The sequence below is a fragment of the Heterodontus francisci genome, chromosome 19 (genome assembly GCF_036365525.1).
Source record: "Heterodontus francisci isolate sHetFra1 chromosome 19, sHetFra1.hap1, whole genome shotgun sequence".
NCBI classification, from domain to species: domain Eukaryota; kingdom Metazoa; phylum Chordata; class Chondrichthyes; order Heterodontiformes; family Heterodontidae; genus Heterodontus; species Heterodontus francisci.
The window spans coordinates 76941578-76961837 of NC_090389.1; the positions used below are offsets into that span (position 1 = coordinate 76941578).

The 20260-nt window shown below is 43.7% G+C and overlaps 1 protein-coding gene across 1 annotated transcript in view; it reads right to left on the reverse strand.

Annotated features, from left to right (window-relative positions):
• Positions 1-9847: 9847 nt before the first annotated feature.
• LOC137380409 (guanine nucleotide-binding protein G(t) subunit alpha-1) overlaps positions 9848-20260 on the reverse strand; it is a 62435-nt gene continuing 52022 nt past the window's right edge. Inside the window, exon 8 of the mRNA XM_068052340.1 lies at positions 9848-10038. Coding sequence (XP_067908441.1) covers positions 9848-10038 — 191 coding nt within the window. The remainder of the gene's footprint in view (positions 10039-20260) is intronic.

A 20260-nucleotide genomic window follows, 5' to 3' on the forward strand; every position in this document is an offset into this window, starting at 1 on the left:
GTCCCTATATTTCCCTACCACCTACCTATACTAGGGGCAATTTATAATGGCCAATTTACCTATCAACCTGCAAGTCTTTGGCATGTGGGAGGAAACCGGAGCACCCGGAGGAAACCCACGCAGACACAGGGAGAACTTGCAAACTCCACACAGGCAGTACCCAGAATTGAACCCGGGTCGCTGGAGCTGTGAGGCTGCGGTGCTAACCACTGCGCCACTGTGGGTCATGTCCTAGGCTATGGGGCTTGGCCCTAGATTTCCTGTTTTTTGAAAACTTTAAATTATGTAAGCAAAAATATTGCACACCCTAAACATCAAGCTGAGTGTAGCAGGAAGGAGTAAAGGGTCCATGATTGAGGTTGTAAAGAAGTAAGCATGATTAGCTAAATGGCCTTTTCTCATTTGAATCTCTGTTCATTCTTTGCAGTATTTTAAAGACTTGTTTGAGTCTGAGATAGAAAAATAAAACCCTAATGCATATTGCTGAGGGACACAGCAGACATGACATCCCTCAGTTAAAATTAAGTGCTACGCAGTGGATTTAATGCACTTTGTCCTAATACAAAAAGGAACTGTCTCAAATGTTATTGGGCATTGACAGGTAACTGATGTGCATTGGGTCTGCACATATTTGAGTAACATCAGTGAGTGATTTACTTCTGTAAATATAAATTAAAATTGCTAAAAGATATTTGATCAAAATTTATGCAGTAATGTTATAACCATTCTGTTTTTTAACAAAGAGTGAACTTTGTGACAAGTGAACATGGAATCAAAGACCCTCCCTCTCTATATGGTGTCAACTTTTGTCAGTGGTAATGGACTCCTCTCTTAGCCAAAAGGTCATGGATTCAAGCTCCACTCCAGTGACTTGAGCACATATAAACTCGGCTGACACTTCACTACAGTGCTGAGGGAATGCTGCACTGTCAGAGGTGCTGTCTTTCAGATGAAACCTCTGCCCCCTCCAGTGGAAGAAAAAGATCCATGGCACTTTTTGAGGATGGTCAAGGGAGTTCTCCCTGGTGTCTTAACATTTATTTCTCAAACTAACATCTCAACTAACTAAAATAGGTTCTTTGGTCATTTGTCTTTTTGCTGTTAGTGGGACCTTACTGTGTACAATTTGGAAATTGTGTTTACCTATGTTAGAACAGTGACTGCATTCAAAAATGCTTAATTGACTGTGAAGCACTTTGGGACATCCTGTGATCATGAAAGGAGCTATACAAATACAAGTTCGTTCTTTATGTCTTTTAGATTATAAAAGCACAACAGCCAGACTATTAGAACTGTTTGTTGTAATAATATGCTTGTTGGATATCAATATGAAAAACCCAAGCAAGTCTTATAAATTGGAGACAAGTTTAGTTGTTGGCATTTCTAATCCGGGTCTGGCAAGAGTCATATGCAGGTAATGCTCCACTGAAGATACTGTAGCAAAAAAGCACCCCATTTTCCTTGCCATTAACTTTTCCATACAAGACATCAGCTTGATGAATGTTCAATATGGAAATGTGGTCGTCTTTGTGCTATGCACTTGTGTCTTCTTAGAACTGAATTAGGATTGCCCCATACCCATTTATTTAGGATTCTTGCCCCACTATTATGTTCAAAGTTATGAAGTGAAAAGACAGTGTTACAATGAAGCACCATCCACTTGTAGTGCTGAGAGCAGGAGTCAAACTCCTGTCTGGCCTAGTGTAGCTCATCATTATCAAAAAGCCAGGCCAATTACAGTGCTGGGGTACCGTTTATCAGATGAGATGTTAAACCACGTTAAAACATCTGCCCTCAGGTGGACTGCACTATTTAAAGAAGAGCAGAGGAGTCACCTGGTGCTCTGGCCAACATTTATCGCTCAACTCAACACCTATAACAGACGATCTGGTCATTTATTTCATTGTTGTTTGTGGGAGCTTGCTGTGCATAAATTGGCTGCTGTATTTCCTATATTAGGACAGTGACTACACTTCAAAAGTACTTTATTGACTAAAGCACTTTGGAATGTTATGAGGTTGTGATAGGTGCTATATAAAAATGCATGTCTATCTTTAATGAAAAGTTAGTTTGACAGGAGACATGATATTTCAGTACTGCCCATATTGTTTTTCTTAGCTGCTCATACCTAGAAAAATATCAGTTATTGTATAAAAACTAGCTGAATGTCACAGACACAATGTTCAGCTTTCAGTGTAGTGGTTCTGAAAGCATCTTGCATTTTTTTTTTCTTGTTGCTTAGGGTGACATGAATGAGCAAGGCAGCTATTTTTAGTGCTGTGGGAGTGGAAAGAAAGAAATGAATAGGTTCATGAAAGAATGTTTTGGGAGGGTGAGGGTGCCCAGTCATGATGTAGCTCATTACTATCAAAATGGCAAGCCATTTACACATGAAATAGCTCCTTCCAGTATGGATTAGAGATTATTTGAGGGGTATGGGCTAATAGTGATTTTGTACTTTGTTGGGGGCTCGTTTTACATCCAGGGTATTGGAAGGTTGTGAAGAAAGTTCAATAATACTGCATTATATCCCAGAGTTAATAACTTTTACAAACCAGGAGTTGCCCCATTTTGCCATTAGAATGGCAGATGTAAGTCCCTGTTACACCAGTCCCCTGTAACAGTTATCCCAACTGGTCACAGTACGAATGGCATGAAACTCCATATTGTGCACAATTTGCATGTAATAGATCCAATTTAAAGTACTTGACTAGGATTGCATCAATGATATTGCATACAGAACAAGTGATGACATTTCAACGATAGCTTATTGAAGAAGCATTTTGGGACATTTTGCATTTGTGGTGCCTTTCACGCCCTCATTATTTTGTTCTTTAGATTTTTCATTTCCAAATTTATCATTCTCTTATTTTTGTGTTGAGTAGTGCATCACTTTGTCATTGTTTTGTTTAAGCAGGTCTTAACTTTGGAATGTGGATGAGCTGATGCTGATTATGATGTGGCGAGTGATATTACTAGCAAGACTGAAAGATACAGCACAGAAAGGGGGGCTCATTCTTTTCATCCTGCCTATGCCAGCTCTTTGGAGGTGCTAGCCAATTAATCCCACTCCCATGTCTCCCGAGTCCATTTCTCCCAATCTTAAGTAATCCATAAATATAAATGAACCGTTCTTCCAGGTTGGAATATCATCCCGTACACATCAAGTGCTGGGTCAGAATAGTCAACCAACCTTTGGTAATGCTTTGCTTTCTGGTCCACTGATTTTTTTATATCTGTGCCAGTGAGCTAACACCTTCTAGCTGGCATGGAGGATCTCATAGTTCACTCTTGCACTTCTGTCAGAACTGGATACTTCATCTGTTCTGTTGACTGTGTTCAAAAAAAAATCTGTCGATTGCAGTTGTCAGTTTGAAGCACCTCGAGCCAATTTTATCTCTGCTCATACCTGACTAACTGGATAGTGCAAAGGCTATGGGCCCTGACAACATTCCGGCAATAGTACTGAAGACCTGTGCTCCAGAACTTGCTGCGCCCCTAGCCAAGCTGTTCCAGTTCAGCTAAAACACTGGCATCTACCCGGCAATGTGGAAAATTGCTCAGGTATGTCCTGTACACAAAAAGCAGGACAAGTCCAACCCGGCCAATTACCCATCAGTCTACTCTCGATCATCAGTAAAGTGATGGAAGGTGTCATCGACAGTGCTATCAAGCGGCACTTGCTTAGCAATGACCTGCTCAGTGATGCTCAGTTTGGGTTCCACCAGGGCCACTCAGCTCCCGACCTCGTTACAGCCTTCGTTCAAACATGGATAAAAGAACTAAACTCAAGTGGTGAGGTGAGAGTTGACTGCCTTTGACATCAAGGCAGCATTAATCCCAAATTCACTACCACATCCCCACCTTCCCTCAATTCTCCTACCACCTACCTACACTAGGGGCAATTTACAATGGCCAATAAACCTGCAAGTCTTTGGCTGTGGATGAATAGTTCACTTACTTGGGTATTGTACACAGGAGCTGATGAAAACATACACATCATGTTGGCATAACCAGTTAGAGTATGTTTGAAATGGTCATGGTAATAATATTCAGTCATCTCCCTCAACAAATACAGCATGTATATATTTAAACACAGTTTTTCCACCCCTGGTTTGGGCATCCTGTGTTAGTCATGCTAGGGAGAAGATCACTTCCTCTTGAAGAATCAATCAGAGCAGTGTATTCAACTCCTGGTGAATTCCTCTAAAAAGCAAGTCAATACAAAAAGGAATCGGTCAGGAATTCTCTACCTACGCTTGGTAACCATTCCTCAACGTGGCACATTTAGAGGTGTTCTCCATCTAGCCTATACAATGGTAAATAACCCTCAACTTTACCAGACTATTGATCTGTTACATGGAAAATCTAGTCTCTGCATTGAATGATTTAGAATTTGTAAACAATTAAATAGAGTCCAAAATCTATTTTATGATTGGATATCTTAAATCTAAAAAGGGATGTTCTTCACTGCCAGGTTAGTGTTACAAGGGCCGGTATTACTGTAAATTTCTAAAAGCGAATACACAAATAACTAGTATTCATTTTTATTTCAGATTTCCAGCATCCGCAGTAATTTGTTTTTATTAACTAGTATTCATACTCCCTTGGAAGCTGTCCAAAAGCAACTGCTAATTGTCAGTTTGAATAAGTATTCCACAGGTTTTAAGATTTTTTTTTTGCTGGTCTTTTATTGAGTTTACACAAAAGTGGCAGAATTTTTTTCAGCACTCATCTGGCAGCCATTTTACCCCAAACTACTCCATGGGATGGACTGAGCTGTTTATTTCTTGCAAGAGCACCCTCTATGTGTCTTATAACTCACTACAGCATGGGCTGAGCTGGGCATTTCCTGAAAGGAGCTCAATATATACACTAGTCTCTGAGCTCACCGCACCATGAATGAGCTGTTCATGTTCTGTGGATTGTAGAGCTTCCTCTACGGTTTATTAAAATTCACAACACATACGACTGAGTCAGACCTTTCCTGTAGGTTCTCCCTCTGCAGGTGGCTTGACTCACTGCAATATTAATTAAGTTGTATATCATCTGGAGATACTACCCTCCCTCTATGGCTCTCACACTTCACTATAATATTTGTTGAATGGTGTATTTTCTACAAGAGCGCTGTCTACAGGTCTCGCTGCTCACTTCAGAGTGGATTGAGTTATACTTAATGTATTTGTAGGGATTTAATGGCTTACTATAGCAGCAACTAAATTGAGTTGTTTGTTTTGTAGAAGAGCTCCCACTATAAATCCCTAGTTTACTAATGTTAATTTACAGGAAAACAGTGCTACTGTGTAAATTTATATCCAATGCAAACAATTGTGGAATTGATAAGAGACTCAGACAATTCTCCAATCCAATTACTATGGATGTTTAGTGATGGGCTATATTGTATCAGTGTTATTGTAGGAAAGCAATTTTAGTTAAAAGTACAATTCGGCCTTCAGATGGATAATCAGCTGGGGTGATCGGATCAATTCAAACTGTCTTTATAATGGAACCGTTTCTGTCCACGTCTTAATCACAGCCAATGACAACACAGATTGGAAATGTCTTCAGCAGACACAGGATCTGGACCTCCCTGGATTCAGTCGTTGTGGGATGAAATGTGGGTCGTTTTTTATTTATCCCTGGAGCTCTACATTGCTGTAATAAGACAAAAAAAAGAGAAACTAATGTTATATTCACTCATTAATGATGTGAAGAAGTGAACGCTCTTGACGCACTGGATCACTTAGTGTAACACTAAACATTACAGATTACAACAACTTGCATTTATATAACACCGTTAACATAGTAAAACATCCCAAGGCATTTCACAGGAGCATTATCAAACAAAGTTTGACACCACGTCATGTACGTAGATATTAGGGCAGGTGACCAAAAGCTTGGTCAAAGAGGTAGGTTTTAAGGGATGTTTTAAAAGAGGAGGAGAGGTAATTCCAAAGCTTAGGGCCTAGGCAGCTGAATGCATAGACGCCAATGATGGAGCGATGAAAATAGTGGATGCATAAGAGGCCAGGGTTTTATAGCAGGAGGAGATTACAGAGATAGGATGGGGTGAGGCCATGGAGGGAGTTGAACTGAAGGATAAGAATTTTAAATTAAATACAGATGATGAAAGCCACGAGTTCTTCCCACATCTGTCCTTTCACATAGGTGATGAACAGGATGAGAATTTTAAAATGGAGGCATTGCCAGACCGGGAGCTAATGTAGGCCAGTAAGCTCAGGGATAATGGGTAAACAGGATTTGGTGCGAGTTGGGATACAGGCAGCAGAGAATTGAGTGAGCTCAAGTTTACGGAGAGTGGGAGGCCAGCCAGGAGAGTATTGAAATTGTTGAGTCTGGAGGTAACAAATTTCCAGAATGGAGGAGGTACATTGAGAAAATTTATTGCGACCGATGAGCAGCAATGCAGAATGATGGGACACCGTTTCAACCTCCTATTCCATGGATTGGTGTGGTAGACAACATCCAGTGCGAAAGCCCCCTCGTGGTGGGCAGGATAAACTGCAGGGAAAGATAACTTCCTCTAAGCAGCTGGCTGAGGAAGCACATGTGGGGTTTTCTGATTGGGGGAAAAAAATCTTATTCAGAAGAGGTCACTGTCACTTTTAGTACTGGCAGAACTAAACAAATCAGGGTTCTGAAGCCCTGGAAATACAGAGCAGGTCAATCAGCCTCTATAATAAGACAATGCTGCCAGGGATTGAAAGTTGCAGCTATGAGGAAAGAATGGATACGCTATGGTGGTTTTTCTTAGAACAGAGGAGGCTAAGGGGTGACTTAATTGAGGTGTATGGAATTTTGAGGGGCCTAGATAGAGTAGACAGGAAAGACCGGTTTCCCCTAGCGAGAGGTCAATTACCAGTGGACACAGCTTTAAGGTGATTGTTGGAAGGATTAGAGGGGACATGAGGAAAAACCTTTTCACCCAGAGGGTGGTGGGTGTCTGGAATTCACTGTCAGGAGTGGTGGTGGAGGCAGAAACCCTCAACTCATTTGAAAGGTACCTGGACCTGCACCTGAAGTGCTGTAACCTGCAAGGCTACAGACCAGGTGCTGGAAGGTGGGATTAGATTGGGTGGCTACTGGTGCAGACACGATGGGCTGAATGGCCTCCTCTGTGCCATAACAGTTCTACGATTATACCATATTGGGTCAGCTGCTTCAGGACTGCGTGCCAGTGCAGTGAATGGGAATTGCTGATCTTAGACATTGGTGGTACAGCGGTTCTATTGAAAACTTGAATGTCGACGATAACGTGGTCTGTTTCTTGTTGCGGTCTGAGAATGTGGGCTAGAGTAAATGATTCACTTTTCTTGAATCATGCTCTTACTCAGTATATCCTGTCTATCCTCATGATGTTACCAAATATCCTTTTGACTGGTAGTTGACAGCCGTAAAGGCAAACACACAATGTAATGACAGTATTGAACCAAGACACAACTTGGCCTAAAAACAGAAAAGGAAAATTCCTTAAGGCTGAGCTCATTCAACAGTAAACTGTAGAATCATACACCTACTCTGTTAGCGGAATCAGCAAGTATCTCAGACAGACAGAGCTTGAGGCCTGGAGAGAATGCATTGCTGTGGAGAAGTTCTGGGTGGAGCTGAGTAGACTGGAGCTGCAGATGAATGCCTTGCTTTATAGGCTGGAGAAAAGCAGGCTGCTCTGTAGGCCCTACGGTTGAAGATGAGCAGCCTATTTTTTATGCGCTAAAGCAGGAGGATGGCATCCTTCTGTGTAAGGCTTAAGGATGGAGGAAAATACTGTGCTATGTAAGCACCTAAAGCTAGAGGAGAATGCCTTTGAGATGTCTGAATATAGATTGAAGAATATAATGGCTGTGAGTGTGTTATAAGGCTTAAATACTCATGCAAATGAATGTAAATCACCTGTGATTTGCTTGTTTTGGTTCAGGAAATAAGCAGAGGAGGCGAAAAGAGAATCAAGTTATGTTCTGATATTTCTATAAGTAATTGACTATTTAAATTAGTCACAGAAATTATCCTGAGTTGCTAACAGAGGAAGATAATGCAGGACACTGGTGAGGAGTTAAGAAGAGACAGTGCAGGACACTTGGAACTATATTGTTGTTCCTTCACCGCCGCTGGGTCAAAATCCTGAGACTCCCTCCCTAACAGCACCACGGGTGCACCTACACAACATGACTGCCACGGTTCAAGAAGGCAGCTCAAGGACAATTAGGGATGGGCAATAAATGCTGGCCTTACCAGCAATGCTCACAACCCATGAACAAATTTTTAAAAAGTTGGTGAGGGACTAAGGAGAGACAGGGCCAGGTATCATTAGTGGTTCTGTTACTGTGCTCGTGCTCCAGAGGCCTGGATTAATGATCTAATGACATGAGTTCAAATTCCATCATAACAGCTGGGGAATTTAAGTTTAGATAATTAAATACATCTAGAATTAAGAAGCTAGACCAATAATGGTGACCATGAAACAACCAGGCTATCATAAAACCCATCTGGTTTATCTTCATTATCTGCATTATCTTCCTCTGTTAGCAACTCAGGATAATTTCTGTGACTAATTTAAATAGTCAATTACTTATAGAAATATCAGAACATAACTTGATTCTCTTTTCGCCTCCTCTGCACCTGGTCTGTAGCCTTGCAGGTTTTCTAATATCCTTTCGGGAAAGGAATCTGCAGTCCTTAACCAGTCTGGTCTATATACCATACGAATTAGGAGCATAAATAGGCCATTCAGCCCATCGGGCCTGCTCCACCATTTAATAAGATCATGGCTGATCTGTTTTTGTCTCGAATTCCACACTCCCATCTACCCTCAATAATCTTTGATTCCCTTGCCGAACAATGTGACTCCAGACCCACAGCAATGTGATTGACTTTTAACTACCCTCTGAAATGGCCTAGCAAACCATTCAGTTGGACCAAAGCACTACGACAAAGTATCATAAGCACCACACGGACTGCAGCAGTTCATGAATATTTTCAAGAGCAACTGGGGGTGGGCAATAAATGCAGGCATTGCCAATGACAGCCAGACCTGATGAATGAAAAGAAAAAGTCAGTGAGGGGCTGTGGTAAGGCAGCACTTGACACAATAAAGGCCTGGTGAGGAACTGTGGGAAGAGTGCGCAGGGCACTCGAGAGAGAGAGTGAGGGACTGACTACAGCAGGGACTGTGGAGAAATAGTGACCTGTAGAGGGATTTGCCACACAGTGAATTGTGGGCACTGATGGGCCACAGGGCCTGTTCCAGTGAGCCACGGAAGTGGGACTATTCCTGATCTGTCACTGCTTCCTAGTTTTCCCCTGTTTCGTGCCTAAATCCTGATCTGTTGACTCTTGCCTAAGTCGCCCAATCTGTTGACTCCCTCTCCACCCCTCACAGCATTCCTAGGCAACATCACAACTAACGGAGGGAAGGGGGATGTAAGTGATATACAAGCAAGCAGGAGAGAGAGGGAGAGAAAAACAGCAGGGAATGGAGTGAGGGGGATGTTGTCGGCTTTGCAGGTCGTTTTTATTTTCAGATTTCCCAGTTCTAGTTGGGCAGGGTGCTGTGAGAGTGCTCAAGGGGCCAAATAGCCTACTCCTGCTCCTACCTCGTATGTTCCCAGTGTAGCCCAGCCCAAAGAAACTTGAGAACCACTTGAGTAAAATATTGAGAGTGAAATATGACAGAGGAGGTGGTGATAGATTCTCAATGCGATGAAACAATTTCAAGCTGTGCTTTTGCTCTGGGAGTCTCTGAGCTGCACTATTCCTGTTGCCCTCATTGCTTTGACCAGGGTTTTATATCATTCCGGTATGAAGCATACCTTGGAGAGCTGGAAAAGGTTTAGAAGAGACCGCAGTCTTTCAAGTTCTCCTTGATGATGATGTCTGTCACTGCATCGAACACGAACTTGACGTTCTCTGTGTCTGTGGCACAGGTCATGTGTGAGTAGATCTCCTTCACATCTCTCCTCATGTTTAATTCCAGGAATTGGACTTTAATGTATGCTCCAGCATCTTCCATCGAGTTGTTTCCTGGAAAGGGTGGATAAGAGCACAATGTCATTGAACTTTCAAAATTGCCTTGGTGTGTTATGAGGTGGGCTCATCACCCTCCCTGTCTGAGATCCACCAGTCTGGCCTGCAGGCTGAAAGTCCAGCAAGATCTTAAATGTATGCCACACGCAAAAGTCTGATATTTAAAACACACTCTTCCAATTACCTCTGTGTTTTATGATTTGGGTGTGTTTGTTGGTAAGGGTTTCAATTGATATTGATTTCTATTAGCAGTAAACATCAACGCTTAACATCTGATTCTGGCCCACCCTGATCCTGTCTCTCTCCGATCCCAATCCTGCCTGGCTCCAATCTCATTTCCTCCTTATCTTAATCCAGTGCCCTTTTTGGTCTTGGAGGGAGTGCAATATAGATTTACCAGAATGCCATCTGGAATCCAAGGGATAAATTACATGGAGAGATTACACAAACTAGGATTGTATTCCCTGGAACTTAGAAGTTTAAGGGTCGATTCGATAGAAGTTTACAAGTTATTAAGGGGAACAGATAGGGTAGATGAAGAGAAACTTTCTATGCAAAAAGGGTGGTAGAAGTTTGGAACTCTCTTCCGCAAAGTAAGTAGCGTGGAGCCCAGATTGATGAAGTACTGATTCAACAGAGTAGTTAACCTGGGGAATTTGGTGAGTTTAAGATTGTCAGTCGGGCTCGCAGTGTGGCACATTTGCAAGTACCGGAAGCTACATATATTAATGCACAGGACCCTGTTCTTTGCTGACAGAACATGTACAAACATTGCGCCTGTTTCAGCTAAACAAAATAAGTGACAGCCATTTGCTGGTTCATTCCTCAGGGCAATGCCTTGACCAATCACAGTCAAGCTGCCTGGTTTAAATTTCAAACAAAGCTTGGCAGTTAACTGTCAGTCACCATAAACTGGTGCATTCTCCATGGCAATGCTTCTACCAATCAGAGTCCACTTGCTAACCAATCAGCACTCTCTTCTCATACTGTATAAATTTGTTGCTTCCCTTACATTGGTATTCTTGCGTATTGCCCTGATGAGTGCAAGATGACAAAATGTCTCTGTTTTCAGCAATGCACAATAAATGGTAGGATACTGAGAAGTGTAGAGGAACAGAAGGACCTTGGAATGCATGTTCCGAGGCAGTTCACCACCGCTTTCTCAAGGGCAGTTAGGGATGGGCAATAAATGTTGGTCTAGCCAGCGAAGAACGAATAAAAAATGTCCACAGATCCCTTAAGGTGGCTGGACAGGTAGATAAGGTCATTAAAAAGGCATACGGGATACTTGCCTTTATTAGTCGAGGAACAGAATATAAGGTTGGGAGATTATCCTGGAACTGTAAAAAATTTTATTTTGGCCACAGCTGGAGTACTGCGTGCAGTTCTGTTCACATTATAGGAAAGATGTGATTGCACTCAAGGGTACAGAGGAGATTACGAGGATGTTGCCTGGACGGGAGATTTTGAGTTATAAGGAAAGATTCAATAGGCTGGGGTTGTTTTCTTTGGAACAGAGGAGGCTGAGGGGAGACCTAACTGAAGTGTATAAAAATTTTGAGGGGTCTAGAAAGAGTGGAGAGGAAGGCACTATTCCCCATGGCTGAGGGACCCATAACCAGGGGGCAGAGATTTAGGGTGAGAGGTAGGAGGTTTAGAGGGGATTCGGGAGGAAGCTTTTTCACCAGGAGGGTGGTGGGATCTGGATTCGCTGCCTGAAAGGATGGTAGAGGCAGAAATCCTCAGAACATTTAAAAAGTACTTGGATACGCACAGACCAAGAGTTGGAAAGTGGGATTAGGCCGAATGGCTAATTGTCAGCTGGCACGGACATGATGGACAGAATGGCCTCCTTCCGTGCTGTAAATTTCTATGATTCTATGAAATGACAATTGATGCTCGATCAGTTGTTAGATTATTGTTACCTGAAGGTATTAATGGATATGGAGCAAAGCCATGATCTCACTGAATTGTGAATAGGCTCAAGGTGCTAAATGACCTACTCTTGCTTCTATCCTGATCCTACATTTTGTCCAGATTTAAAAGTAGGGAAATCTGGCAATCCTAATTTAACATGTGATACATGTGGGCTTGTGGTTATATTACTGGACTAGTGATCCAGAGACCTGGATTAATGATCTGGAGACATGAGTTCAAATCTCACCATGGTAATGAGGGAAATTAAATTAATTAAATAAATCTGGTTTTAGTAATGACCAGGTTATTGATTAAAAACCCATCTGGTGCATGAATGAAATCTGCTGTTCTTACTTGGTGTGGCCCATATGTGACTCCAGACCGATAGTGATGTGGTTGACCTTTAATTGCTCTCTGAAATGGCCAAGCAAGGCACTCATTGTGGTTCAAGAGGGCAGCTCACCTCCACCTTCTCAAGGGCAATTAAGAATAGGCAATAATTGCTGGCCTGGCCAGCGACACCCACATCCCGTGAATGAAAAAAAAATTAACATGAGATGGTAGGGAAGGCGGCTGCTCTGACACCTCAGATGGTTCAGGCAGTACAGACCAAAAACGTGCTGCTTTCAGTCCTTAATCTGGCAGAGTTGGAAAATTAGCCAGGGCTCCAGCTCCTGACTGTTGTCCCATAACCCATGCTAGAAAGTACTGGGCTTAGTTGTAATGCTCCCCATGGTCAAATACCCTGGGACGCTCCATGCCAAAGCTTACAACTGGAAGACTTCTATCTTTCATATGAGAGATTAAACTGAGGCCCCAGCTGTTCTCAAAAGTGGTTGCAAAAGATCCCATGGCACTATTTTGAAGAAGGGCAGGGGAGTTCTCCACACTATCCTGACCAATATTTATCCCTCAACCAACATCAGATGAACCAAAAAAAAAATCTGGTTATTATCACATTGCTGTTTGGGGATCTTGCTGTGTGCAAATTGACTGCTATGTTCTTTACATTAAAACTGTGACTACACTTCAGTAAGTACTTCATTGGCTGAAAAGTGCTTTGGTCCTGAGGTTGTGAAAGGCACTATATAAATGCATGCACTGTGCCTTAGCAGGTCAACACCTTCAGGAGGAGAGGATGGAGGGGGAGGGGGAGGGAGAGGAAGGGGAAAAAAAGCAAAATAAATCAGAATTGGTCAAAACTGATAAAGGATTCTTGTACATGAAATGTTTTGGTTCATAGTTCAGGGTGGCTTGAATAGCCAGTGTTTTATGCACAGCACATTGTCATGGGTTATTTTCAGTCTCAGTAAGTGTTTTTATTATATCTTGTATTATTGAAAGAATTATTTGGACACATCAGCTGGCTGACAGCTCTTGTGCTGAGGGAGGGGCAGAATGTTTCTGTTTTGTGATTGTGTTTGACAATAAGTTTTAATCATCAGTTTCAGCACACACACGGTTCCATTTCCCCTCTCCCTCATTTCCAGAAGTGAACAAAACTGGTGTTTAAAGTGGCAAAAAGTAACGTAGAAAGAGAGAGAGGGAGAAATACGGCAAGAGACAGGTCGATAAATAGCCAGGCAAATGTAAAGGCAGAGAGAGAGAGAGACGACTACAGAGATAGAGAGAACTAGAGAGGAGCATAGGAACAGGAGTAGCCCATTTAGCCTGTCGAGCCTGCTCCGCCATTCAATTAGATCGTGGCTGATCATCTACCTCAATGCCACCTTCCTGCACTATCCCCACAAGAAAGGCAGAACGACACACCTACAGGCAAAAAAAGCAGCAGATTCAGAAGAAAATCTGTGGTGGATTATTGTATTCCTACATTCAGTTTTGTTTTGTGATCTTTAAAGTTTTAATGTAACAAATAACATTTAATTAGTATATAGGTCAGGCAGAAATACCAAATATATGATTATACAATCAACAATTCCACTGGTCAGAGTGCATTAATCTCTTAAGGTACAAAAGGTAATTAACAATATTATTGGAATCCAGGCCTTTATCTCAAGTGGTTTGTAATACAGAGGGGTGGAAGTTATGTTACAGCTATATGAACTTCTGGTTTGATCCCATTTAGAGTATTGCTTTCAGTTCTGGGCAGGAAACATCAGGAAAGTTAAACTGACCTTGGAGGGGGTGCAACACAGATTCACCAGAATGACATCGGGGAGAAAAAGGTGAAATTATGAGGACAGGTTGTGTAGAATAAGTGTGTATTCCCTTGAATATATAAGATTAAGGGGTGTTGTAATTGAGCTGTTTAAGATGATTAAAGGAGTTGATAGGTTAGATAAAGAGAAACTATTTCCTCCATTGGGGAGGCCAGGACAAGAGGGCATAACCTTAAAATTAGAGCTAGGCTGTTGAGGCGCGATGTCCAATGTTCCCTTTAAAATATAGTTGTTGTGCACAGCCAATTTCTTTCAGTAAGTGGCCCCTTTAAATTTTTTTGTGCGACTGTACGCGCGCATTATTTATACGGAACAATGTGTGGCACCTTCCAGGCTACTGCACAGCTCATTAGGAACGTTGGTGATGTCAGGATGTAGCACTGCACACGAAGGGTAGTGGAAATCTTGAACTCTCTCCCCCAAAAGTCTGTTGAGACTGGGTCAATTGAAAATTTCAAAACTGAGATTGATAGATTAATGCTAGGCAAGAGTATTCAGGGAAATGAAACCAAGGCCGGGAGATGGAGTTAAGATACTGACCAGCCAGGATCTTAGTGAATGGAGGAACAGGCTGGAGGGGCTGAAAGGCCTCCTTCTCTTCCTATGCTCTTCTCCAGTACAGGTTTTAGTTTCATCAAATGGCTTGGCCCTTTTAACAAAATATGTTTTGAGAAGTCACCACTCATGACAGGAAGAGCAATCCTGTCCTTTAACCATGGGCCTTCCAATGATCATCATCTGTGTGGGTGCAAGTATGTGTTTGCATTTGCAAGTTGTGTGTTTGTGTGCATGTGAATTCAGCTCAATCACACCACTGCACTTAACAACTGATCCAAGACAATTCAGCCATTGATGTAATCAGCACTGATGTTTAACGCTAAATATGTACTTAACAAGATGAGCAGAAGTGGAGGGAAAATCAGAAAAATAGCTGTGAAATATAACCAAGTTTCTTTGTAATTATTTTGGTTCCAGGAAGGTTGAGTTCCAGTTAAATCATGATGGAGCACTCGTTGTACTGCGTATTCATAGGCTGAGATAAATGTACGCTTCACTGACTGCTGTCTTGTTTGTTCTGATCTTGGCAAGACTGAAACTCCGATGGGTGGGGTGAGTACTTTGTTCCGGCTGACAGAGTGAAACAGACATTTGATCAGGAGCCAGTCGCTTGTTGAGAACATTGCAATGATTCCCAAACTAAATTTGGTTAGACCACACTTGGAGTACTGTGAACAGTTCTGGTCTCCATAATTATAAAAAGGATACAGAGGCACTGGAGAAGGTGCAAAAAAAGATTCACTAGAATGATACCAGAACTCAGGGGAAAGATTGAACAGGTTGTTACACTTTTCTCTAGAAAAGAGAAGTCTGAGGGGTGACCTTATAAAGATCTTCAAAACTATGAAGGGGTTTGATAGGGTAGACATAGAGAAGATGTTTCCACTTGCAGGCAAGACCATAACTAAGGGTCATAAGTATAAGACCGTCACTGTTAAATCCTATAGGGAATTCAGGAGAAACTTCTTTACCCATGGAGTGGTGAGAATGTGGAACTTGCTACCACATGGAGAAGTTCAGGCAAATAGCATAGATGCATTCAAGGGGAAGTCGGATAGGCATGAGAGAGAAAAGAATCGAAGGATATGTTTGGGGTGAGATGAAGAAGGGTTGGAGGAGGTTTGTGTGGGGCAGAAACACTGGCATAGACCCGTTGGGCCAAATGGCCTGTTTCTGCACTGTAAATACTTTGTTATTTCAATGGCTGGTCTCCAGCTGGTCAGAGTGCTGTTCATAACTTCAAGTGAGAGGTTAGAATGGAAATGTGTATCTGTGTGAGGGGGTTTTTGAGTGGGGGCGGGTGGTGTGTAGGAGACAGAAGTGGAGACTGATCTTTGCTAACTGCCCAGAAAAACATATAGAGACATGTCAAAAGGCTAGCATTTTTAAATGGTTATGTGAAGGTTTTTTTTTCCAAAATATACTTTATTCATAAAAATCTGTAAAAAAAAAAATACATTACAGAACAGTTCAGAACAGAACCAAGTTGACATTCCAGCAAGTGCAAAGGAAATCATTTTCCTTCAATACAGGAGTGAGTTGCCTCACAACCCTTCCATTCCATTTTACATGCTATGTATGTTTTGCAGCAAACCCATATTTGGTATATACAGCCTGAGGGGTTTTCCATGAATCCAGCCCCTCTATTCAGCTTGGTGGGGGGACCTGACACTGTGGTCTTTCCCCATTGAGCCTTTTCCACGGCTGCCCCAAGCATTAGTGCGTCCCTCAGCACATAGTCCTGGATCTTGGAATGTGCCAGTCTGCAACATTCGGTCGTGGACAACTCTTTGCGTTGGAAGACCAGCAAGTTTCGGGCAGACCAAAGGGCATCTTTCACCGAATTGATGGTCCTCCAGCAGCAGTTGATGTTTATCTCGGTGTGCGTCCCTGGGAACAACCCGTAGAGCACAGACTCCTGTGTTACCGAGCTGCTTGGGATGAACCTCGACAAAAACCACTGCATCTCTTTCCACACCTGCTTGGCAAAGGCGCATTCCAGGAGGAGGTAGGCGACCGTCTCTTCCCCACCACAGCCACCTCGAGAGCATTGTGCAGAGGGGGTGAGACTTCGGGTGTGCATGAAGGATCTGACGGGGAGGTCTCTTCTCACCACCAGCCAAGCTACATCTTGGTGCTTGTTTTTAAGTTCTGGTGATGAGGCATTACGCCAAATGACTTTGGCAGTCTGCTCGGGGAACCATCCGACAGGATCCACCGTCTCCTTTTCCCGTAGGGCCTTGAGGACATTCCGTGCAGACCACTGCCTGGTGGATTGGTGGTCAAAGGTGTTTTTCCGCAGAAACCTTTCCACAAAGGATAGGTGGTACGGCACAGTCCAACTGGGTGGAAAGTTCTGCGGCAATGTGACCAGCCCCATCCTTCGCAACACCGGGGACAGATAGAACCTCAGCATGTAGTGACACTTGGTGTTTGCGTACTGGGGCTCTATGCACAGCTTGGTGCAGCTGCACACGAAGGTGGTCATCAGGATGAGGGCGGCATTGGGTACATTTCTCCCGCTCTTATCCAGAGTTTTGAACATCGTGTCCCTCCGGACCCGGTCCATTTTGGATCCCCAGATGAAGCGGAAAATGGCTCGGGTGACCGCTGCGGTGCAGGAGTGGGGTATGGGCCAGACCTGCGCCACGTACAGCAACAACGTGAGCGCCTCGCACCTGATGACCAGGTTCTTTTTTATTTATTTCCAAAATATACTTTATTCCTTAAAATCTGTAAAAAAATACATTTCCAAACAGTTCCAAACAGCACCAAAAAATTCAAACATTGCAAGGGAGATCAGTTTCCTTCATTACATTCATGGAGTTGCCTCACAACCATTCCATTTCACATTTGACATGCCATATTCATTTTTACATTTTACAGCACACAGAATTTTCACGATACAGTTCGAGGGGTTTCCCATGGATCCAGCCCCTCAGTTCAGCTTGGTGGGGGGACCTTACACAGTGGTCTTTCCCCATTGAGCATTTGCTGCGGCTGCCCCAAGCTTTAGTGCGTCCCTCAGCACGTAGTCCTGGACCTTGGAATGTGCCAGTCTGCAACATTCGGTGGTGGACAACTCTTTGCGCTGGAAGACCAGCACGTTTCGGGCAGACCAAAGGGCGTCTGTCACCGAATTGATAGTCCTCCAGCAGCAGTTGATGTTTGTCTCGGTGCGCGTCCCTGGGAACAGCCCGTAGAGCACAGACTTCTGTGTTACAGAGCTGCTTGGGATGAACCTTGACAAAAACCTCTGCATCTCTTTCCACACCTGCTTTGCAAAGACACATTCCAGGAGGAGGTGGGCGACCGTCTCTTCCCCACCACAGCCACCGCGGGGACATTGCGCGGAGGGAGCGTGACTTCGGGCATGCATAAAGGATCTGACGGGGAGGGCTCTTCTCACCACCAGCCAAGCTACATCTTGGTGCTTGTTTGAAAGTTCTGGTGATGAGGCATTCCGCCAAATGACTTTGGCGGTCTGCTTGGGGAACCATCCGACAGGATCCCCCGTCTCCTTTTCCCGTAGGGCCTTGAGGACGTTCCGTGCAGACCACTGCCTGTTGGATCGGTGGTCGAAGGTGTTTTCCCGCAGAAACTGCTCCACAAAGGATAGGTGGTACGGCACGGTCCAACTGCATGGAGCGTTCCACGGCAATGTGACCAGGTCCATCCTTCGCAACACCGGGGACAGATAGAACCTCAGCACGTAGTGACACTTGGAGTTTGCGTACTGGGGATCTACACACAGCTTGATGCAGCCGCACACAAAGGTGGTCATCAGGATGAGGGCCACGTTGGGTACATTTTTCCCGCCCTTGTCCAGAGATTTGAACATCGTGTCCCTCCGGATCCGGTCCATTTTAGATCCCGAGATGAAGCGGAAAATGGCTCGGGTGACTGCCACGGCGCAGGAGTGGGGTATGGGCCAGACCTGCGCCATGTAGAACAACAACGTGAGCGCCTCGCACCTGATGACCAGGTTCTTACCCACAATGGAGAGAGATTGCTGCCCCCATATGCCCAACTTTTGTCGTACCTTTGCTACTCGCTGCTCCCAGGTTTTGGTTCACGCCCCGGCCCTTCCGAACCATATCCCCAGCACCTTCAGGTAGTCTGACCTGACGGTGAATGGGACAAAGGATCGGTCAGCCCATTTCCCAAAGAACATGGCCTCGCTCTTGCTGTGGTTAACTTTGGCTCCCGAGGCCAGTTCAAACTGGTCGCAGATGCTCATCAGTCGGCGCACGGACAGCGGATCCGAGCAGAAGACGGCGACGTCATCCATGTACAGGGAGGTTTTCACCTGAGTGCATCCGCTGCCTGGGATTGTCACCCCTCTTATGCTCACATCCTTCCTAATAGACTCAGCAAAGGGTTCAATACAGCAAACAAACAAGACTGGGGAGAGAGGACAGCCCTGTCTGACTCCAGATTGGATCGGGAAACTTTCCGATTCCCACCCATTGATTGAGACTGCACTACTGATGTTTGTGTAGAGCAGTTTGATCCAATTGCAGATTCCCTTCCCAAACCCCATTTTGGAAAGCACGTCCATCATGTCGGTGTGCGATATCCTGTCAAAAGCCTTCTCTTGGTCCAGGCTGATGAGGCAGGTTTCCACCCTCCTGTCCCGTACGTAGGCGATCATATCCCTGAGTAGCACAAGACTATCAGAGATCTTCCCGCCGGGTACAGTGCAGGTCTGATCCGGGTGAATCACCAACTCCAGAGCAGACTTGACTCGACTGGCTATGACTTTGGACAGAATTTTGTAGTCAACATTAAGCAGTGAGATGGGCCGCCAATTTCTGATTGATGACCAGGTTCTTACCCTTAGATGGTTATGTGAAGGTAATTATATGCTGCAGGAAACAGAGATCTGTATTGCACTATAAATAGGTCTCGCACATGCTGGTGTAATTCAGTCCACACTTTAAAGTCTTACCTTTATATTAATTTGATATTGTGTATAGTTAAATAGCAAAGCTTACAGAAACTTGGTTGGAACATTAAATCTCCTCTCTGGTACATGTTGGGGAGCTGGGAGACTCAGTACTGAGGCAGTACAGCAACATCACTAGCTGGAAGATAAATATGGGTATGAAAATTCCTAATAGGAAAATTTGACACAAAAGTGTGCTAAAACATTACACTGGGAAAAGAGAAAACTTGCATTTATATAGTGCTTTCGCAACCTCAGGACATCCCTAAATGCTTTACAACCAATTAAATACTTTTGAAGTGTAGTCACTGTTGTATTGTAGGAACATGGCAGCTAATTTGCATACAGCAAACTCCCACAAACAGCAAAATGATAATGGCCAGAAAATCCGTTTTAGTGATATTGGTTGAGGGATAAATATTGGATCGGACACCAGGGGAGAACTCCCCTACTCTTCTTCAAAAAAGTGCCACGGGCTCTATTACAACCACCTGAGGGGCATCGGTTCAACAACTCATGACGGCACCTCCAATAAGTGCAGCGCTCCTTCAATAATACACTAGATTTTGTGTTTAAGCCTCTGGAGTGGGACTTGAACACACTTGAACCTCTGACT